Genomic DNA, 23,413 nt, shown 5'->3' on the forward strand with positions numbered 1-23,413 from the left:
TACTGCGTGACGACCGTCAAGTTGGCTAATTCGGGTTAAATGAAAGTGTTGAATCCTGCATATACAGCCGGTCATACCTTTCTACAACGGCCACCCAGGGTACAGAGTTTACTGGCCAATGTGGAGAGGTAGCCATTGTTGGGAGGTTAAAATAAGAGCAAATCTCCCAACTGGGACGATAACATGTGGCTGCTGTACAGAGGTGGCCTTATGGGGCAGCTGGCCGTTAGGTTCGGCTCGATTTAACACAAACTCTTATTTAGATAAAAACACGGAAGAAATTTATTTTATCTTCCTGTTTCTAACCATGCCCCAACATTCGAATCGTTGGTCAATGATAGCAATGACTGCACTTTTTGTCAAATCTGCGACGCCCATGAGTTGACTAGCCCCAAACATATTTCTCACTGTCATCCCGTGATTACGAGACTCTTCTGTACTCTTGTATTACTCTTTGTCTTGACGCGGCCTTGCTGCTAAAAGTCAAGAGAGAGTAGGTTGATGTATGACCACGCAGTACAGCTTGTTACTACTGTCTTGTTGCTAAGCAACCACCACTGATATAGCGGGCTCATGCATGCAAATCTATTTAAATCACGACCACCATTTTTCCCACAGGGCAATTACAGAAGTAATTGTCAACAGCTTCCTTCCGCAAATGAGATTGGACTAAGCTTATTTTTGCGTCCTTCAATTCAAATTGTCCGTCAGAAAAGGGGATCCAAACCGATTTTTGGCGGTTGAGTGACCACGAATTTTTAAGTGGGTAATAAATATACTGAAGGCATGATGACTGAAGGGCACATCCCCAATAAACTTGTCACATTGAAAGTATCGTGTTAGGGTAGTCAGGATTTGTTCTTAGCGTTATAATAACTGAAATGTTTTCTCAATAGCTCACAGACTGCATTCTCCATGGTTCTACAAGATTTTATGGAAACAATTTTTAGCCAATCAGAACGCGTGCTTTTCATAAGCTATTCTCTAAAGCATGTTCAGAGAACTTCTCGCAGATGTGTACATTGACTGGTGTTTTGCAACATTTGATATCAATAACTGTTTGAGACAAGCGACGGTTTCGAGCATTCTCAAACTTATTCGAGTGTTTGGGTCCGCCTTCGTAAACATAACGTGTGATGACGTCATATTGTGGGGCCATGTGTGTGGTACATCAGTACACTGATGACCCAGCGCTATCACAGACGATCACAGATGGCATAGCTGCGAGCTTGAGAAATATTTGGCTCCTGTTCCACTCACTTGATTTTCTACTGATTTTCGGCAGATTCCGAGAGCCCCAGTAGTCGAAGACTGAATGAACATAGAACTTTTAAGGTGTTGCAGATATATTGTTGTTGTTGCTGATCAAACGTGGAGCAGAAATGTATGATGATCAGACCCACATGAATTTTGATTTGTTAACAAAAATGTTTGCCTATTGGAACAGTACATTTTCCTTGTTTACTAATCGACCATTGACGTAAGCTATTATTTCGTTTCAGAGCATGTGAGCGCAGTGTACACCACGATTGCAGAGCAATTTTCGTGGAATTTTCGGAAGAGTTCGTTCAAGGTCACTTCTAATTACTTGCTAATGTGTGACTTTAGACACGACTGAAATATCAGTTCTGGACAAGAGACGATCTAGGTGAGCGAAAAGAGTTGTTAATTGACTGCAGTTTTTTCACTTTGAAATGTTTGGAATTTCACGCGTTCTTACTTTGGCTTCAAAGGGAAAATATCAAATAATAGACACGCATTCCTCCTGGCCATGATTTAGCATTACGAAATGTTCACTGAGCTAAAAGTAAAACAACCTTGAAGTCAATGGTGTTTTGAATCGAACGTGACAAGTGAAATGTGTTTTGGGAAGCTATTTTTTATGCTTTGATTTTGTTCTTAACTTACCTCGTTTGTAACATTCTCTCGAGGCAAATATATTCAGAGTCCAAACAACTCCACTCCGTGTATGGGTTCCTGTTCGTTTCACCGCGGAAATTACAAAAAGCACTTTTGAAAGCTTGAGGTTTTTATTCGTCGCGTAACTTCCGGTTCTCCAAAATTTATGTGACTTCCTGTGTTCCTGTTTTAGCTGGGAAAGACGTGACGAAGATTACGTCACGCTTGCTCGTGACCAGCTTCGGACGACTTCGCCCAACCTCGGGTAGAAACAAAGTGTACTCCGTCAAGAAGGATGTGTTCTCTGCACAAATGAATAACGATATGAGCTTTACAGAACAGCACGAAACTATGGATAAGAGAGAAGCCTTTTTGACTGCTTGGAGGAACGTTTTTCCAACAGCAAAACTTCCCGATACAGACTTTTTGCAATTTTGTGGTTGTGGTAGCGATTCATCAAATGGACATGTTTTAGAGCGGTTCAACTTGTGCAAGGAAAGGCTTGACAACGCTATAAACGAGGTAAAACGAGAGGGATTCATTTTAAAATGGCTTACAGAAGTTCTGAATGTTTCAGATACGAGAAACAGCGATTCAGAGCTCGACAAAGTAGTAAACCTTTTCTTTCCAAGCACGTTAAATCAGCCTTCGACGAATTGGCACGAACAGGACATGGTCGACGACTCTTCGGTCGTTGTCATACAGATAGGCGGCGAAGGATCGGAATTTCACAATTTGACAGAAGTGTGTTTGCTAAAGAGCGAAGACAGTAATTTATTAAATGTTTGCAACTTAAATGAGGAGTCCAAGCCAATTAGCAACGAGACTAAAGCGGGATTTCCTCCTGACGAGTTAGAGCTCAATGTGGACGGAAGTGAAAAGGTGAAACTGGAGTTTGGTTTCAATAACAAACAGGGGAACTCTGGGGCAGCGTCTGGTAAATTATTTAGTGAGGAGAATAATGAATTCGGTGAAGAGAAAAGCTTGTTGCTTGATGATATTAATATAGCAGAGGGTAATAAACTCTCCGCCAATAACAATACGGAAAAGGGAAGTGAAAACGACGTCAGGCTAACAAGGACAAATGATGAGAGAATCCCCACGGGTTCTGCTGAGGAGGAAGAAATTGAAGAAATGGAAGACGAATCGCACGAGTTAAATTCTCCTGAAGGCGAGAAACCAGCTGGTATAAGAAATCGAACATTTGCCACCGTTTTCTCACCTTTGGCCAAGGGAATAAACAAAGCCAGACTGAAAGGAAAGAGACATTTAGCGCGTTCGTCTGGCCCAAAACACAAACGAAGCGACTCGCATGAAAGCACGACAAGTGGCGATGATGTAGATTTGTTGAATCATTCGGAAAGTAAAACTTTTGAGAAACTCGATAGTGAAGTTTTGTTAGACAATGACGATGCTGAAGTTCATGTGAAGTCGTCGGACGATATTTGTGCGGCAAATCAAGAAAGCAAGGCAGCTGACAGCGAAGGGTGTTTGGCAGCGAGTTGTCGGGTCGATCGTGAACTTGTTGACTTTACTAGACAGGGAACCTCAGACAACAATGCTGTTGAAAAGAAAGGCATGAACTCTCAGGAAGACAGGTGCGAGGAGGGAACAATCGAAGAATCACCCGACGTTATTATTGAAGTTGTTGATGAACTCATATCCTACTTAGAAGGGATCGAAGTTGTTAGTAGTGATGAACTGGAAGGGGAATCGCCCCATGCTTCTGAGTTAGATGATTTTATGTTATTTGGCGGGGTCATAAGGCCTCGAAAACCCCTCCGATCAAGAAGACAACTGGATTCAGTGCTCTCTGCTGGCAATGTTAGTTTGATGAGCGCAGACTCCTGCGTCAGTCCATGGGCTATAGACGTAGCAGCCTCTGAGATGCAGTCAGCTGATTCATCAGAGCAAGAAGACAATGCATCTTGTGATTCTAGCGAGGCCAGACCCAGTGAGGGAGCTTCCCTGAGTCTTCCTAGTGTGGAATCATCCAAGCAGCCGGTGGGGGACAGCACCCCTCCTCCAGTCAGGCCTCCTCGCCGTAACAAAACTGAAAGACGATCACGCACATTAGATTCACCGAAGCCACTAGGACCCATGAATACAGATGATGATGAGGTCTTTGGAAGAGATGATAAGGGATATGAAGGTAAGTATTTATAATTTTTGTAAGGTGCGAATAATTATTTTTGGCACTGCCGATTAAAGGGGCTATAATATCAATTTATTATTTTAGTGATCAAGCAATATTGGAATAATATTATGATAGTTTATCAGTATTTGTAGTTCAAAATTCTTTTGAGATTGAAGAAAACCTATAGGAAGACGATTACTGTTGTAAAAAAAACACAGATGTTTTGTCTTGGTCAAATCCGGTTTTTTGGTCAAGATTGTAAAAATTGAGAAAACCTATGGTGCATTTTTTTTTGCAAGATCTAGCACGTGAAACAAATATAGTAATATTGTTCATATATAGCTAACATGTCATCATTAATTTTATGAGATGATTTTGTTTCCAATACTACTTTGTAGTGTAAAATTAATGGCGGTGTATTCTTAATTTGTCGTTTTGCTTCTTGATCACGACATAACCATGTCGTGTTTATCATTTTGGTGCCTGATAGTTGATTGTAGTTGAATATGTGTTGATGGCAAGTCTAGCGCGATAAAACAAAATTATCTCTTGTGCTACCCCCTCAGGAGTTGCCTGAGCTTAACAAGGTCAGGGGTGGGAAGAATCGTATGGGCAAGGATTAAAAAAATACTGTGCGAGATTCGTCACTTAGTTTCTCGATTATTTTTATTTGCTGTAATGCCACAGTCCTTAGAAAACTGCCTGGTATAAGTGAATCACTTGTATTTGTAGTGGATTTGTCTTAAGGGTCTGCCACAGCAGAAAAAAATTAATAATTTAGATGTACAAAACCACTCCAGTCTAGAAGACAACTTGACACACTTGTTCATGTTATTCTCTCAACCTAACTCTTTTTCAGTAAAGTGGATGTTTGCCCAAAATGTTTGTGCACATCCTTACTTCCATTCATCCAGCGAATGTGCGCGAAGTAATAACTCGAACAACGATCATGCTGGTGGCTTTGTGTGGATTTTCTGCTCATGGACCTTTGGTGTCAGCTAGTTTTCTTTCAAAAGACAACTTCCTCTATGGTTTCTGTATGTTTTGTAGAAAATTAAGTGAAAAAATCTGTGTATTAGAGGTTTGAAATTTTTGTCCCATGCAGCATCAAGTTATGCTCCTTTGAGGTCACTGTTTAGCTGTATGATGGCTTCTAATACCTCTGTTATCCCTGTGAGTGCCTATATGACGTACTCAGTAGGTCATGGTTTTTGCCCCTCAGGTGCATATATGAGGTACTGAGTACATCAAAATTGTAATAGATGTACATGTAGTCAAACTCCCAGTGCACCTGAATTTCCCATATCTGTGATGTCATATGGATATGAAATTATATCAACCTCGGCAAAATTAGCTGAATTGAAGAGACACTCTTGTGACCTTTCAGAGAATGTGTATATGTCTGTAGTTTAAGTGAAAAATCTTAATATGGCATTCGAAGTTTTTTACTAGACACCCATTTTCAGTGAAAATGGTGTGGCACACAGCGTACACAATGGTCACGGACTCAAGGAGTTAAAGGTGAAGTTTTACGACCAGAATAGCAACATTTAGAATATTTCTGCTATGGATATGCATATATACAAAATATGACTAAGTTTTCCTCCATTGACTCATTTGATCTTTTGTAAGTAAAACCCCCAGAGACCTTGCTGAATTTCTTGTGCCAATTTTTCTTGGAAATGAAACTGATGGCCCAAATTTTTCCTTACCTTTCTGGCACAAGCTGTAACTCATCTGACTGCGATAAAAGTTTGAAGTTAGTCTCATGACTCACTAGCCTTGAGGTCACTAGACTTTTATTTAAATATGTTTTGAAATTCCTAGTGATCAGGAGATTCAAAACATATCTACCTGGAAACTACAGTTGAACCCCACTGCCTTTTTAGACTCTCTAAAGAACAAGTTCATAGCCAATGTTAAACTACTGAAAAGCCTATCCATTGCAAGGAAACATGATTGAGTTCAAAGATAGTGGGGACCGAGTTTGAGTTTGAAAGCTTTATAGCAATATTATGTAAACATACATACAAACAATTTCAGTAACATTGTATGTGATTTGATGAATATGGAGAAAATGCTGAGAATTTCAAGACAACTTCATGTGGTACTGCTCAATATTTATTGGTGTTTATTCGCATTTCTGTTACAATGGTATCACTTAGTTGCATTGAAAGTGAACTCATTTCCTAATTGAATTTTGTAGTGCCTAGGTTCTCTGTTTGTAGAAATTAAGTTCAGGAAAATACGACTTCAGTTCTCTTGAATAGAAAACTCAGATATTGACCAGATGGCTGTAAACTGGCTGCCAGAGGGTTTTCATCTCTCTGTTAAGTAATTCTTTTGGGAAAGATCATGATCATGCAAAAAATAATATTTATATTCATTATATTGTAACCACAAAAATTGAGAGATACCATGAACAAACTGATAGTGCCATGATTACCCAAACACAATTTTTTTGTGTGTATTCTAACAGAGTAGATATAGTTTTTTTAAAGGAAAAATATTGACGTTGTTGCATTAAAGCAGATTTTGTGAGTGATATGAGGCAAGAAAATTAAAACCGAATTGTGTTGCACATTTATTTATTATATGAATTGATAGTTTTAAAAAACTTGTGGTCACAGAAGGAAACATCTGTTGAGAGTTATTTCTTCAGTTGAAATTTTGCATGTGGATATTGCTTTAATCTTCTTGTATAGTGACTGATTATAAATGTTATCACTGTTCAGAAAAAAACATTGGACTTATGGACACATTGTAATGTTCATTATTTTTCTGACAAGAAATATTGTTGCTATCTATTCCGATAACAATATTTGTTGCTTTTAATTAAAAAGCCTTAAAATGCCTAGTAATTGACTTATTACAGATTCATTTTTGTGGTAAACATTCTGATAAAAAACATTTAAGTCTCATCTTTCACAATAGCTATTTTGAAATCAAATAAGTATCTAAAAATCTTTACTTCCTGCAAAATTATATATTACAGATTTAACATTAATTTTGTTTTCAACTCTGCCAAATTTAATTTTAAAAAATGCCTTTATGCTGGAAAGTGAAATTCTTTGTAGATGAGCATTTAAATTGTAATGACTGACATAATAAAAATTATTTCAGCCAAAGAGAAATGTGATTGCATGGTCGACCATGGTCGCAAGGAGACAATGTTTTTAATATCATTTTGTTTTTCAAAACTGTTTGTGTAAATATAATTTTCAAATGAAAATGGTTTTATCATAATCCAAAACATTTACATCAAATATGTTGTAGAATCAAACATACCTTTGTTCATGGCATTTTTTGTGACATCTTATTTACTGGTAATATTTGGAGTCATTTATGTCTGTTTATGGCACATTTCCATATTCATTGTCTTGATTTGTAGAGATTTCCTCCTGTCTGCTGGTGAAAAATTCTAAATAAACCCAGTCACTGTCTTATGTTTACATAATGATTCTTACTTTTGAAGCAATCAAATCATAAAATATTATTGCTTGTGACAGAAAACCTCAATAAATTTTGCTTGACTCTCTATATTTCCTTAAAGTATAAGACAAAAATTTCATTGGGTCTGATCCTTGCGCATACTGAATGAGAGATTTAGTACCTATCTGTTAGAAATGAATTTGCTAGAAATATGCAAAAAAAGAACCACTTTATCGCATAATTATCTTTATTTAGCTTAAACCAGGAAATAATTTAAAAAATCAAAACAGTGTTGCTGGTTTTGACCTCAGTTCCACTAAGTATTCAATTTAGTAAAGTGAAAACTTATTTTGATATTTTCTCCAGGTCAGAAAAGGTTGACAATAAATTAAAAGTACCTTGATTTCAGTATTAGTTTTTTAATGACAATTTAATTTCAAATATACTAATGGATTAATTTACAAATAAAGTTTGTTAGCAAACATCCATGTAACCTTTGCTGACCATTGCAATATTAACAAAAAATTCGTGTAGTGTTATTTGTTGATCATTTTTAGAGAAAGAAATTTTCACCTTTGCTCACTCAATTTGAAATTGTTAATATCTCACTCAATTTAAACTGCACGTAGATTAAACTCAACCACAACTAACACTTGACACCTCAATTCACCCAACAGGCTTAAATGTAACCTGTTCTACACTTCCTACCCTTCTTGACTCGATATCTATTGTTCTACAAAGGTTTCTTTTTTTTTTTGTTACGAACAATCCAAAAATCCATTTATGATGTAGTAGTGCTACGTTGAACAGAGATTCTGTGTTGGGCCACCAGTCAGTTGATTCCCAGTGATATGGTGAACCTTGGAAAGTCTAGTCATGTTTGACTCAGGGTGGGGGACACATGTCTCCAGTTTGCGTGTGGGAAATGACTCAGAGGGGTGTTTTTACTCCTCGCTTTATGGAATGCGATGCTAGTCTAGTGCAGGGTTACAGCAACTGTACCTACCCAGCACTTGACTCAGCGATATCCATTTAATATATGAATGTATATATGTCACAGGTAAAAATTATCAGCAGGAAATTTATCTCGTACTCAGTAAAGGCCTTTAGTTAGTTTAGTCAAGTCAGCTTGCTCAAGTTCATAGTTCTATAATTTTCCTGTCCCATTACATCTTTGAGATTCTCATATTCAATTTTAATTATCAGGTGACTATGAGACCCTCACACGCCGCTTGCCAAAGAGAAGTGCCAGTGAGCAAGTTCGCTCTCACAGCCAAAGTACAGAAAATGATGATCACAAGAAACTCCGCAAGGCTAGAGGCTCCCATGTAGTGATTGGAGATGATAATGTTGATTTTCCATCTTCTCCTGTGCCTTCCCCTGCTGGAAGTCCTGCAAAGCATGCAGTAAGTGTACCATGATTCCCAAGAGGGATTAACATCTAATTTATCATTTATGATATCAATTCATTATCAAGCAAACAGGCGATGAGTTTGAAGTAGACATTGATATTAGAGAACATTATCTTGATGCAAAGCTGAATGGTAGATATACTTCCAGAAAATGTGCTTTCCCCAATGCACTTCAGTAAAACACAGTTAATGGTATTGTCATTACTAGGTTGTACTTTTTGGATAGTAGAGCCTCTCTTGAGCCAAGGTTTTCACAGTCAAATATTATCTGAGAGGTCATGTAGATGTACCCTATTATTCATTATGTTGAGTGATTATCTATGAGTTTGCTCCTTTGTGCTCTAACATGATTTAGAAATCAGTCCTAAGAAAATATGCGTGCTGATTGGTTAAAAATCGTGTTTCTATAACTTGATAGAAACACAGAACTAGCATGAGCTGTTGACGTAACAATGGCGTGAGCAAAGATAATTTACATTTTGATAATCAAAGTTAACAAGTTGTTTTCCTTTTTTTTCGTTGCGGTGTTTTCTAAGACAAATAGAAAACATGTTCTTCGACTTTCTATCGAGTTCTATCCATTTGTGTTTCTATAACTTGATAGAAACACAGTGCATGTTTTCTATTTCTTAAATAAAGTATTGCTTGAGTGGGGTTTGGAGGACTTAAAATGTACTTGGGTAAAGCCCTCACTAACCTGCTATCAGGCAAATTTCTATATGCAATATTAGGGTAAAGTGAATGTGTATGATGCTTTTTCCCTTAGTCTTTCTTCTTACCAGAAGATAAAAAATACTCAGCCCAATGACAGGTAAAGCCCTCGCGATCCATTCTAGTTAATAAGGGTTCATCATCAGTTCCGCTTCTCCATTTGGAGAGTGGCGCCAGAAATTTTACTTCTCCAAGACACTCTGTGAGCAGCCGCTAGCCCTGCCTCTACCCAAGAATAGCAACCCATTGCCATTCGCTCTTTCTTCATTGTCCTATGCTATGTTTCCCTGGGTCTAACTTTCTCTCTTGTGTTTTCCTTTTGGTGCCCACATCAGTGTGACTCGTGGGAGGGAACTGTTATCCATTCACAGCATGTGTCCAATCCATGTCCACCTCCTTCTCTTTACTTGTTCGTTGATAGTTCCCATGTTAGCTCTCTTGCACTCCTCTTCATTTGACACTCAAATAGACCAATAGATCTATTGGTCAGTAAGGGTTAGTTATGAAATGGTTATGCTCATTCACCACATCTCTGCTAGGAACCCAGTTCTGATGACAAAGCTGAAAAGCTACACAAGAGGAAGTGGGTTGTAGCTGCTGTTTTAGACAGTGAGAAGGGATACCTAGAATGTCTTAACATGTTATACAAAGTGAGTATATATTTCAAGTTCTTGATTCTGCCAACACACTACCAAATCCCTGTCAAGTACATGTAGATGGTTGATGAGATTACAGAAAACTGTCAACTAGCCTAAGGGATTATCTCCTTGGGGGTGGGGGGGGGGGGAACTCCCAGATAAGAAGGACAAGGGTACTCGTCTGAAATTTTGAAAAGAACCTTTATAAGAGGTAGCAAAATCCTGTTTGTGGGTGTGGCTTGAAATTTTCTTCCAACCCTAAAAGGTACCACACACTGTCTCCTTGTCATATTTTTTTCTGGCTCAATACCCTAAAAGGTACTGCATAAGCTCCCATTATGGACCTTTTGAGGCTGAACACCCTAAGAGGTATGAAAACTGCTTTTTTGACTCCTAAAAGGTACAATGAGCACCTCCATCTTGTGTATGTGGAAGTCTCCCCCCCCCCCCCCCCCACCCCAGAATAATCTTGTCTTGGTATACTACCTAAGTCATAAGATATACAGATATACCTAAGTTATTAAGATATACAGTACTGTTCTGTCAGTAAGGTCAAGCTTGAGAAGGACTGGATTCTAGATTTGTCACTGGGTGACAATGTTGGTTGAGCTGTGTTGACAAGCAAATATTTACAAAAGATTGTTTTGCATACCGGTAATCCTGTAAAGTCCTTGCATTACAACCACTAAATAGTTCTTCATTTTTTACTCTTCCCTGAAAGGTGTGCAATAAGTTGTTTATTCGGTTAACTTTTGGAAGAAAACTTGTGAGAATGACTTTCAGGCTATAGTACATCATGGTTACAGCTTGCCCAAAGGGCAAGCCTGGAAAATTGTTTTCCTTTGCACCGTGAACATGGATATGATTGCTAATAGCAATTTTTAATTTCTTGATGGGGTTTTGAACATAATTTTTGTTACATTGCTGTCCATCACAGAAAAATACATTTACAGCCATCTTCTTGTTTTTCTGTTACAGCACATGAAGCCTTTGAAGTTGTCTATTGAGTCGTCAGCTCCAATCTTAACCTCCATTGACTACAACAAGATCTTTCACAAGCTGGATGAACTGCACACAATCCACACTGTGTTTTACAATGACCTGGAGGCACGTGTGTCACACTGGACCGACCGCCATCTTATTGGAGATTTGTTTTTGAGTTTGGTAAGTTTGATAAGAGAAAAGAAAAGAATTTCATTATTCGTGTTTATATTTTAAAAGTCAGGCAATTAAAGGAAGCTGGAAACTACCAGATTATATCTCTACAAATCTCAATTGAATAGTTTGAAAATTCTGTGTTTGTGTTATTAACTAAAGGATAAATTTGCTCATTCTCCCATGCAAGTGCGTTGTTGAGTCTTGTAAGCATCTGGCACACAGACTATTACATGAACTCAAAAAAGACGTGCCACAGTGCTTATTATATGTTTTGATGTTTTTACTTGGTGTTTATCAGTTGTGTTTACTGATATCTCTTTATTTTAGGTGGATCAGTTTGAAGTCTACAGAGAGTACATATTAAATTACAAAACTGCTTTATCAACAATAAGAAAATGCAAAGCAAGTAATGAGCAGTTCAACAACATTTTTTCTAAGGTACGATGTGAAGTAAGTTATTGATGAATTGTTGAGTTATTGCAAACAAAATATGAATACTTGATTTTACCTTTGCTTCTATTTTAGGAACTCAATGTACAGTCTATCCAAGAAGTGACTACTCTAGAAGGTATTGTGAATTGTAGACTTATGCAAACTGAACACTTCAGCACCTGACTGAAGCTTGATGCACCTCAGTCCATCAACTTGTACTAAACTATTTTATGGGCCCTGTTTGCTGTACATTTCATACATATGTGTAGGCCTCGTCTGACAACTGAGTTATTGTTTAATTTTCAGGTCTTTTCAGTAAGCCAGTGGATCGCGTGGGCAGATACATCGTTGTCCTTGGGGTAAGTTGACATTATGTTCATCTATTGTAAACAGCTAGGTTGATTTAATCTGCTGCAAATTGGCCCTTCTTCTCTCTTAAGCATGTGCTCTCATGTCTTACCCTGTTAGGCCTATGTCTCTTGTAGGAATCTTAAGACAGGTCAGGCTAATCCTCCCTTGTTTTGTGTCTTCCAGATTTCTTCCTTGACAATAAATTGCAAAATCTATGGCTATGTTCTTGTAGAACATGAACCAGATTAAATGTAAAGCATTCACAGAACCACCAGTTCTATAACCTGTCATAACATTAACTTTGATGCCACATCATCATAAACAGCTTCTTCATCGTCATCGTCGTCGTCATCCTCCTCCTTCTTTTCTCCTCCTCCTCCTCCTCCTCCACGTCCTCGTCCTCCACCTCCTCCTCCACGTCCTCGTCCTCCACCTCCTCCTCCTCCACGTCCTCCTCCTCCACCTCCTCCTCCTCCACGTCCTCCTCCTCCACGTCCTCCTCCTCCACCTCCTCCTCCTCCTCCACCTCCTCCTCCACGTCCTCCTCCTCCACCTCCTCCTCCACCTCCTCCTCCTCCACCTCCTCCTCCTCCACCTCCTCCTCCTCCACCTCCTCCTCCTCCACCTCCTCCTCCTCCACCTCCTCCTCCTCCTTCTCCTCCACCTCCTCCTCCTCCACCTCCTCCTCCTCCACCTCCTCCTCCACGTCCTCCTCCTCCACCTCCTCCTCCATGTCCTCCTCCTCCACCTCCTCCTCCACGTCCTCCTCCTCCACCTCCTCCTCCTTCTCCACCTCCTCCTCCTCCTCCACCTCCTCCTCCTCCTCGTCCTCCTCCTCCTCCTCCACCTCCTCCTCCACGTCCTCCTTCTCCACCTCCTCCTCCTCCTCCTCCACCTCCTCCTCCTCCTCCTCCACCTCCTCCTCCTCCTCCTCCTCCACCTCCTCCTCCTCCTCCACCTCCTCCTCCTCCACCTCCTCCTCCTGACCTCCTCCTCCTCCACCTCCTCCTCCTGCTCCTCCTCCTCCTTCATGTCCTCCTCCTCCTTCTCCTCCTCCTCCTCCTCATCATCATCATCATCACTATCACTAGCTTACCTCATTCATCTGCTATTCATTTCACTTTTTTTCTTCAATAGAGAACCAGTTGTTGTAAAAGTCAATGACTGACAACTCTTTAGGATGATAGCTGTTGCTCTTAATACTCTTAGTAGAATTCTACTAGTATACTAATGCAAATGCTGTAATCTGATTGGCTGGGCCATTGAACACTATCAGCCATTAGTTTGCAGTGGCTGGAGGTCGTCTAGGAAATGGCAACGTTTTTTTTCGTTTTTCCAAAGTTTTGGAGGAAAACTTTGATGCAAATGGTTAATTAAATTCTTGAGAAGTCTAAACGAAGGACATTTACAGTTTCTTGACTTTTAAAAAAGTTGAAATTATTGAAAAAACTGATGCACGCGTGCACACAACTTCAATTTTAAATGACAATTCAATCCGAGCAATCTTTTTCAGGCGCAAAGTTTAATTATATGTCAAGAAATAATTGGAAACCGTTATTTGAAGTAAATTTTAGTAAGAATTCTACTATAACAATAAGATTATTTGCTCTCAATTTCTATGAGGTGATAGTTGATCCGGCCTTCGGCCTCATCAACTATTACCACATAGAAATCTCGAGCTCATAATCTAATTATTAATTATAATTCTTTTGTAATCCATGTTGGAATTTGTTCTTATAAGATAAGGGTATTTATTATTTGTGTGGGAGTACAGTGGACTAATGGTCAATGCGCTTGACTCTGGACTGACTGGTCCGGGTTACAGCCCTGACTGTGGTCCTAATGTGTTGTGTTCCTGAGATGTAGTCTTTCCTCTCACAATGCCTCTCTCTACCTTGGGTTATAAATGGGTGTGGGCAAATTCTTCAGGTAACCTGACAGAATGCTGGGAGTAACCTGTCGGGGAAGTTGCAATACTCATAGCTGGTTCATGCTACAGAGACTGGAGTAAAACGCTGAGAGCGATGAACCAGTTGGGCGTAAAAAGCCTAACCTTTTTTCACTAATATTTTTTAGTAAGCTGGTAAATTAATGTTAAAAGGTTCTACCTGTCAGCAGATCATTTACTTTCATAAGATTAGCAAGCATTTACTGATGAATACTGTCTTTTAACGATTGTATTCAGGACTTGATCAAACAGACGCCAGAGGATCACGCAGATTTTGAACTTTTAACAAATGTACTGAACTCGACCAAGGAGTTTCTTGCAAAAATCAGTGGTGATGACAGAGATGGCGGGGTACGTACTGTTATTGTCTCAAACATGTTTTTTTATTGTTTACATTGACTTTTGAAAAAACTTGGCCCTCGGGTAGCCCAAGCTCAGAAAATGAGCATCCATATACATGCAGTAGACGGAGTCAACAACGCAACAGTCGAAGTTAATATGAGGATTTGTATGGGAAAAACTGTTCTGTTCTTAAGCATAAAAAAAATATTACCAAGTATGAATAAATATAAACCTACCTCGCTTCAAGTGTGTGTTTCCTTGTTTGTAGTGAGGTTGACCTAGAAACCTTACGAGAAACAAGGAAACACGCACCTGAGGTGAAGTAGGTTCATTCTTGTTCATACATGTACTCGTTCATATTTTTTTTAGGAACAGAACAGTTTTTTCCCATACAAATCCTTATTTTTCGACTGTTGCGTAACTTCAATCAACTTTGTTACATGACATCTAACAATAAAACTGTTTCCCGCCAAATGTCATGAGTAGGCAACATTGCGAAAACTATGACGTCAAACGGGAAACAGTTCACTGTTACCCGCGAAATGTTGACCGCTGATGCTCGTCAGTTGTCAATAAAGTGGTTATTTGTTTTCCACCGGTTTGACCCATTTGTTTTGCTATATAGGAAAAATTTTGTAAGAATTTTGTTTTCCTCGAAACTCAATGTTTCCCTCGACTTCGTCTCGGGAAACATCGAGATTCTCGGGAAACAAAATCCCTCGGGACCAGTAATTAATTGTTAAGTATTTCTACGGACGCTCGTTTTTCCGAGTTTGGCATACGGTGATACCTATGATTGGCCAAATGGAGACCTAAAGTTTTGTTCCAACATGATTGCGTTTGTTTTCTATATTTTTAAAACAGAAAATTATGTCTTTGTCACTCTTAACAGTGACCATGGTCTTTGTTTTGTTTTGTGTACCAACGTAACACAATTACTTTCGATAGTTATCATATGAGCGCTTTTAGGCATGCAAGGAAACTCTCGGCAGTTTCGAGTGTTATTAAATTATTAAATGTGGACTTTTCCAGAGTATGCCTGGCAGAGTGAAGAGAGATCACAGACTCATAAAAGATGGATTTATTGTCGAGCTTTCAGGTACTTTTGGCTGTGTTTTTATATTGAGTTTCGTTAGCTTATTGAGAACTGCATTCACGCGTTTTATCGTAACTTTCGTTTTTAGTCAGTGTTCGCAACTGTAACTTTGCTTTTTGTTTCAGATGGAGTTCGCAAATTTAGACATCTCTTCCTATTCAATGACTACATCATTTGCACAAAGAGAAAAATAACTGCCAGGTATGTCTCGCTTCTTTGCATGATCGTTTTTTTGTCTCTGTATCTCTGTTGTACATTTGGGGTTTCTAGCGTTCACGTGAAGGTTGTTGTTTTGGATCGTTTGTTGTTTGAACTGGCGAAGAAAAGGTTTGATCCCAAAACTCTTCCGTGACTGTTGCGCTATTTCGCTTACTTCTTTAGCAAATAGCAAGATACTCCTCCTTTATGCTTTGCTGTGTCACTGCTGCCTTTCCACGCATTTGCAATGGGTCGATATTTTCCCCAACAGTCCTCTTTATTTTTTCCTTCTTTTGAACCTAAACATTGAGTTCCCGCAACCTGCTCCCAGACGTCTGTTGCTTTTATAGGCTACCTAGGCCCATTCCTCCTTATAAAATCATGTAGGTGCATACGACAAAGCGAACCAATTTCCCAAATGTCAAGAGAAAAGCCGAGTATAAAGCTACTTAATATATACACACATGTTCTAAAGTTAGCTGACACGTGTGTTTGTCCACAGGAGCGAACAGTATGTGTGCAAGTGGTATGTACCTTTGCAGGATTTACAGTTTCATCCCACGGAGATCTCAGAAGGTTTGTATCTAACTTGTGCTTGTTAACCTTTAACAACAACGCTTACTGAAAAATATTATCCGTAGATGGTTATCATCTCGACAGTCAAGCATTAGGCTTTCTCTCCTAAGCAGCACATTAATATCTTTTTTAGCCTAAATTTTTCAAGTTCGTCGTTTGCAATCCGTGTCAATCTTCTCCATCCTTAAATCATCCTTGTTTCTCTGTGGTTTATTATTATCTCTTTAGTGTTTTCCTATCTTACTAGTAAACCGCTATTTTCAGGTTTTTTTTTTTTTTTTGCAACTTAAAGAAAATTTTGTACGCGAAGTTTGTACGCCGCCAAAATAACTGAAATTACCATGACTGAGCTCCTTTAAGAACTTAACATCCACCCAATCAGATTTCAGAATTCACTTGATTCCCCCCAGAGCAGATTGAAACACTAAGTAGACTGTTGGCACCATCCAGAGGTGTTTATACCCGCTTCAACCCGTTCTTATTGTCAACATTTCTGTAGCGTTCTATTCACAATTGAAGATTCGTGCATCCAGTCAGATTGTCATGACTCTTATCCTCTCTCTCTAACATCGCTACGTTTTGCTGTTGTTTTTGCAGCGCCGCAAGTCATTCCAGTAACGAGCAAAGCTGATTTTGATTTGTTGAAGAGCAGGATTGCAAACACCAAAGCGGAAATCCGACGAGAAGAAGGGGTCAGTGGTTTTCACAGCCCAGATTCCTCGCCTTCAAGCAAGGTATAGAAAACTAGTGTAACTCACCTCAGGATTAACTTTGTCTTCGGGGTCTTCTCCGGTCGGTGACTCAAACATCACTGTGGAAGCATTATGGTCCGATGGTTAATTTGCGTTTTGCGTTGGATGGGAAGCTAAAGAATTACAGCTGGACTGTTTGTTGTGTTTGCTGGAAGGGAGGGGAGGGGGGGACAGACAAGAATATTAGGGCTTAGGTCTAATATCCCTGCCGATGGGCTCATTCTTCGCCTTTTCCTGATGTGTTCCAGCATTTGTCAACAATGGCATATGGAACCTTCTTTCGGGGAACTGGTAACAACCCCAGGTGTTAGGTGTAATATCCCTTTCGATGGGGGAATTCTCCCCCCTCTTCTTGATGGGCTCTTGCATTTGTCAAGTAATGGCACAAATTAAAAACATTGTTGAGTATTTTGAAATCGTAGTTTAATTTTACATTTGCGAAAATCATGCTTACTTTAAATGATGGTGCCTCAGTTAATCGTGAACCACAAGTTCCCAGTCAGTGATTATTTTTGCGTTCTTTGTTTATTTTGATTTTAGTCTTTTTGTTATGTTCTTCACAGCGACGTCGGGCACAGTCCACTTCAAAGATTGTGGAAAAAATGAAGAAGCGTCTAGCTGAGCAGGTAATAGAGGAAACAGGATTCTCTTTTCTTAGTGGAAGGATATACTTTGGCGCATCGAGAATAACACAGACAACGTGTTTAGCTTTTGTTGAACTTTTTCTAAGTATTTGGAAGTCCTACCAACAAAGCACCAAATGCAAAATGAATCTTCTTCTAATTTCTGCCCTTCTTATGGCAAAGTTCATGATTCAATACGAAACTGCAGCGAGTACCTTTAGTTCTAACTTATTAATTAACTTCTTCGTATTGTAAAATATTTCTGTTTTCTTGGACTGTTTAGGAAGCTGCCCTGCTCTTGGCCGTTCCCAGTCTACCATTAACACTGTATCACAAGCAGGGAAAGGTATGCCACGCAATCACGCACAAAAGATCTCTTATCTGATAGCTTGTCACGCAACCCTTCTGGAACTTGAAAAGCGCCACGTGGCAACCCAAGAATCTGATTCGGCGAAGATTCAATGATTGAGCTTGTCTCTACCCTTTTTACTTTATACTAAAATTAATTCAGAAAGGACCGACAGTGTGTACCACTGAGTTCGGCAGTGAACTTGGTTTATTTAAACAAATCTCTTTCTCCCATCGTTGTTGCTATGTAAATTATGAAAGTTTATTTTATCAATTTTGCATCGTAAATAAATTATCACTTACAAACCCCCCTGGTGTGACAATTTTTAGGTTTTATGCAAACATTCGAGTTTTGCATGGTCTCTGCGTGTTTAAGTAGATTAATGTAATCTGTTGGGTCTGTTAAGTGGCTACAAAGACAAAATACGAGAAGAAATATTTCCCTTGGAATTCTAAAAAACTCTTTCAGACAAAATATACTGTATAATCTATTTTGTTGATTCTACAGACCTACACATTGCTTTGTAAAAGTGATGTTGAGAGAGCTGAGTGGAAAGAAGCGATAATTCCGCTTTTAGAGCAAACGCAAGGTAAAAATAGAAGCGTTAATACAATTATCATTGTATTTTGTGGTGCTGTTAATAAAAGGAGACTCGAACATGGCGTACACTTTGACTTCCGAGTCAATATTTACTCAGTTCAAAGCAATTTTAAATTGATTTATATTTTTGAAAGAAAAGTGTCGCAGACGGATAACGACTTTTCCATTACTTTTGTGACAGATCGTTGGCACCTTCGGCAGTAAAAGAGTTGTGCATTTTTAAGAGCAACTGTACAATTTAGACATCGTTTAAAATATAGCAAGTGCACTTTTCTATTAGTTCTCACGTTTTTCTAATTAAATGTCATGCCCTTCGTCCTAGATAATCCTTCAACTGACGGCCAGCTTAGCATGATAGAACTTCACCACTTTTTGGAGGCTTGTAAGAAGGTTTGTCTCCCTTACTGCCTTAATATTGCTAACTCTACACTTGATAGCCCACACTTTTGCACTCTTGGCAGAAAACTGAGATATCTCTATTATAGTGTTTTTATAAACAACATCGTTGATTGGTCAGGAGGTTTTGTTTACAGCAAGTAACGTGTGTGAGCGGCATACAGAAGCGATTAAACTGACAGATTAATTACGTTTCAGCCCATCTGTTGACACAGGTATCTATTAGCGCCACAATTCGGTTTTAGTAACTCGGGGCTGACTCTTTAAATTTGCAGCACTCCTCGTTTAGTACTTCTTTCTGCGTCGCTCTCATGGCGGCGAAAGTTAAGTTTACGCTATCTCCTAACGTGAGGCTTGCTCGGCGAGGTTCGGCTACTCCGGTAGAATGCAGTGAGAAGAAATCGCCTCTTCTTCGCCGTGGATCGTGGTCACCGAATATTCGCCTGCTACGAAGAGCTTCGGACTCTACTTTTTTAAAAGATTCCCAAACAGTGGTAAGCAATGTCGTTCTGTGCACTTACAATTGTTTTCTGAGCTTATTAACACTGTAGAAGACTCTACTCTCTTTTTATTCACTCCGAATTTCACTCAGGGAAGTTTATACTCTTAGTTTTGTTTGTATAAGAGATGTTGCAATCGCAAGTTGCGGTTGAAACTGCTCTCCTCGACTACGAAGCTTAATTTCTTAAACTGCGTATATTTTTTCGCTAATGATCGAGCTTAAGGCAGTTTCGGTGTGAATTTTTAATGAACCACGAACAATTGCGGCTTTTTCGTACGCAAATAACACGGAGAAAATCTGTATTTTAGGACCCGAATAACCGGCTTCTCTTTACTGTCTTCATCATGTCACGATGTCAGTTTATATTCCTCTCAATGCCGCGCGTTTTTGACATGTATTCCGTATGTAAGCAAACAATACGCCATAGACATCTTCTGTCTTCGTAACTCGATTTTCAGATGTTGTTATCGTGCCAAAAAAGTTTCACTGTACAAGATTTCCTCGTTGAATCTCCTGCTGTGTAGAAACACGCCTTCCCTGGGATGTTTATCTTTTCGTTTCGTTTACTTGTGGTTTAGAATCCGGCTGACATATAACTCTAATACAATCAACTGAATATGCGATAAATACGTTTTTGCCATATTTACGCATTCTTGAACAGTCGTGTGGCGACTTAGTTTTGTCCTTGTGCAGGGTTAACTAGGCAATTTCTATTAATGAAATTAACACCTTGTTCAAAAATTTCCCGCGGCCTGACAGATGCACTTTTAATCGCCAGCACAGTTTTCGTCGATTTAGGGGTTTTTCGCACTGTTGTACGTGATCTTGATAAGAACATGGTCGTAAAATGGAATAAAACCTTGAAAAGATCGTTTAAACCAGCAGGAACCAGGGAACGACTGGGACATTTTTCATTGTTAGACTCGTTTCAGACGGAATGCAAAACATCTAACATGATATATGTCAGGCCGAAAGAGAAATCTTTTATTTCTATCCCCCGTAACTACGATTTTATCGTTGCATGTTTGTTGCTCACTGGGTATTTTTTGTGATAAGTACTTATCATTTTTTATCTTTTCCTTTTTTCAGCTGAGAACTTGCAGATCATTGGGTAAAGTTTCCATGAAAGAAGGTACAGCCTCCATTTTACTATTAATAGTAATAAAAATGTTAACCCGTTAAGTCCTAGGATTAACGCATTATCTCAATTCTCCTTGCACTTCCAATACCTTATCAAAGAGACAAGTGATGAGACTGAAGAAAATGATCAACCAGGGAATAAACTGTCTTGATGTAACACCAAAATTCTCAGGCCATAGTGACAGTGAAAGATTGTATTACAATGGCCGGGTAAACTCGTTTTAAGGATAGCTGAGGGTAAATGCTACTTTTGAGTATCAGTTACACAAATCGCATGACGTTTTTCTCATTGTTTTTTCAGACAAGGGTCTTTTGAATGGTCTACTGTACGTGCAGATACATTCTGGTCGAGGATTTCACAAAAACGGTAATCCTTTTAAAGTAAATAAGAAATATGGTTTTTTAATCTAGAATTTAGGGCTGCTTCCTTAATTTAAGCGAAAATGCTGGGTTTTAACGACTTCCGGAAAGTTTAAGCTGTATTTATAACCCGGCCGAACGCTACGCCCATATGTAGCTTAAAAACTTAACTAGAACAAAAACCATAAGCACGTAAGTGGCTGCATGCCAGCGTGGTAAAGTCATGTCAACCAAATCATGACTCTATTGGGTAACGCACCTGATTGGCTAAGAGGGCAGCTTCTTTACTCTCATTGGTAGAGCGCGTCACACGAGTTTTATTACCCAATCAGAGAGCTTTAAAAGCAGACGCAGATTCAAAACAAACACAGGATTACTTTCGACAGTTGTTGGGTAGAAGTAATGAAATCAAGATACGTAGTTAGTCTAGTGAGGTGACAGCTGATATCATAGCAAAAGTTTGAACAGATGCATGTACAACAACATACACTTTCTCCCTAAGATAGAGCTTTCACTCAGCTGACAAAAACTTGGCTCCGATTGGAACATAATTGTTACTTTAAATAATTACTTTATTTACCTTCTCCAAACTGTAATAAATGTATTCAATGTTCCCAAACATTTTGGACTAGAAACTTGATCAACTGTTAGTGTACCTTAAAACAAAGGAATTTCATAAAGGAATTTGGTGTTGTAACAAGAGTTTAATGTAGGATCTGGGATTTACGTGCTCAAGATTCTCCACAGTCAATCCATTTTAGGCCCTGTCCACACTACGCCGGAGGAATTTAAAAACATAGCTTTATTTCTACGGTTAGGCCTTCCGTCCACACTAATCCGCCACGAAAACACGCTCTTCAAACTAGAGGAATTTAAAAACATAGCTTTATTTCTACGGTTAGGCCTTCCGTCCACACTAATCCGCCACGAAAACACGCTCTTCAAACTAGAGGAATTTGAAAACGCAGCTTTATTTCTACGGTTAGGCCTTCCGTCCACACTAATCCGCCACGAAAACACGCTCTTCAAACTAGAGGAATTTGAAAACGCAGCTTTATTTCTACGGTTAGGCCTTCCGTCCACACTAATCCGCCACGAAAACACGCTCTTCAAACTAGAGAAATTTGAAAACGCAGCTTTATTTCTACGGTTAGGCCTTCCGTCCACACTAATCCGCCACGAAAACACGCTCTTCAAACTAGAGGAATTTGAAAACGCAGCTTTATTTCTACGGTTAGGCCTTCCGTCCACACTAATCCGCCACGAAAACACGCTCTTCAAACTAGAGGAATTTGAAAACGCAGCTTTATTTCTACGGTTAGGCCTTCCGTCCACACAAATCCGCCACGAAAACACGCTCTTCAAACTAGAGGAATTTGAAAACACCGGCTTTTCGTTTTCGTGAGGACAGAAAGCTTTTTGAAAACGATGACCTCACGGCGATAATGAAGTGATTTCCCTGCCTCCGTTTTCCACTTCGCCTTAACCCCTTGCCATCGTTTTTCTCGCTTCTTACTTAAGTTCAATTTGCTTTCGTTACTACCTACTTCTATTTCACCGTATTGAAGTAATTGTGCGTTATTTCAGATCTTAGTTGCGTGATAGAAGTTGATCATTTCGGTCAGTTTGTCCGAAAGGCCAAGACCAGAACATGTAAAGCAACAACTGAGCCTGTGTGGGACCAGGTTAGTAGAAGAAGATATGTGATTCTGTTACCTCTTTCCTCTTTAAGTACCATAGTCCAGGTTTTGACAAGGTTCTAAACTTGACACACAACAAACGGTACCAAAAAATATTGGTCGACGTATTTCAGTGTAACTGAGAACAGTTCCAATGCTAGCGTGACGATCGCAATTTTCAAGATGGCGGCTTTCTGATTACAGCACTGCTAAGTTTGCAGTCAATTGAAGGGTTAGCTAACAACTGCAGTGTTATACTTCTCACTGGTTCACCTTCATCCGCAGGACTTTGATATCGAGGTGGAAGGCACAAGAGAACTAAAGCTGCACGTGTACTCCAAAAGCAGGCTTAACTTTGACGAGCACTGCGCGCAGGGAAAAATAGAGGTGAGTCGCGCGTTTGTGTGCGTGCATGTTTCTTGCGTACGAGCATGCGTCTGTGCGTGATCTCGTAATGCTGTCCATGCAATTTGTCAATTTTAGATGGCTATAATAACCATCTTGTACGTTCTTTTAGCTGTTAAAGGAAAACCTGACGGATCTGAAGAAGCAGACCATCACGATCACCTTGGATAAACAGGTAAGAAATTTACGAATCGCTACTGTTATGTTTCGTGAATTAGTCTCTTTAAGGCAACACTTTTCCTGAACACGACACAAGTAAAGTCCCGGTTAAACGCAC

General features: G+C 39.4%; 1 protein-coding gene across 2 annotated transcripts in view; it reads left to right on the top strand.

Moving 5' to 3' along the window:
- Positions 1 to 29: 29 nt before the first annotated feature.
- LOC145464433 (active breakpoint cluster region-related protein-like) overlaps positions 30 to 23,413 on the top strand; it is a 28,832-nt gene continuing 5,448 nt past the window's right edge. The window contains exons 1-22 of one of the 2 annotated variants that reach the window (XM_081448333.1): positions 30 to 1,648; positions 2,093 to 4,051; positions 8,675 to 8,874; positions 10,131 to 10,241; positions 11,208 to 11,393; positions 11,715 to 11,825; positions 11,913 to 11,955; positions 12,126 to 12,178; positions 14,356 to 14,469; positions 15,493 to 15,559; positions 15,682 to 15,757; positions 16,257 to 16,330; positions 16,928 to 17,064; positions 17,646 to 17,708; positions 17,989 to 18,051; positions 18,562 to 18,643; positions 18,977 to 19,044; positions 20,642 to 20,684; positions 20,994 to 21,059; positions 22,640 to 22,737; positions 23,017 to 23,118; positions 23,249 to 23,311. In XM_081448333.1, the coding sequence (XP_081304459.1) occupies positions 2,212 to 4,051; positions 8,675 to 8,874; positions 10,131 to 10,241; positions 11,208 to 11,393; positions 11,715 to 11,825; positions 11,913 to 11,955; positions 12,126 to 12,178; positions 14,356 to 14,469; positions 15,493 to 15,559; positions 15,682 to 15,757; positions 16,257 to 16,330; positions 16,928 to 17,064; positions 17,646 to 17,708; positions 17,989 to 18,051; positions 18,562 to 18,643; positions 18,977 to 19,044; positions 20,642 to 20,684; positions 20,994 to 21,059; positions 22,640 to 22,737; positions 23,017 to 23,118; positions 23,249 to 23,311 (3,660 nt within the window). In that variant the 5' untranslated portion in view covers positions 30 to 1,648; positions 2,093 to 2,211. Of the gene's footprint in view, positions 4,052 to 8,674; positions 8,875 to 10,130; positions 10,242 to 11,207; positions 11,394 to 11,714; positions 11,826 to 11,912; positions 11,956 to 12,125; positions 12,179 to 14,355; positions 14,470 to 15,492; positions 15,560 to 15,681; positions 15,758 to 16,256; positions 16,331 to 16,927; positions 17,065 to 17,645; positions 17,709 to 17,988; positions 18,052 to 18,561; positions 18,644 to 18,976; positions 19,045 to 20,641; positions 20,685 to 20,993; positions 21,060 to 22,639; positions 22,738 to 23,016; positions 23,119 to 23,248; positions 23,312 to 23,413 lie in introns of both variants that reach the window. The other variant, XM_081448332.1, reaches the window with a different exon arrangement.

The sequence above is a fragment of the Orbicella franksi genome, chromosome 12, assembly GCF_964199315.1.
Source record: "Orbicella franksi chromosome 12, jaOrbFran1.1, whole genome shotgun sequence".
Classification (NCBI taxonomy): domain Eukaryota; kingdom Metazoa; phylum Cnidaria; class Anthozoa; order Scleractinia; family Merulinidae; genus Orbicella; species Orbicella franksi.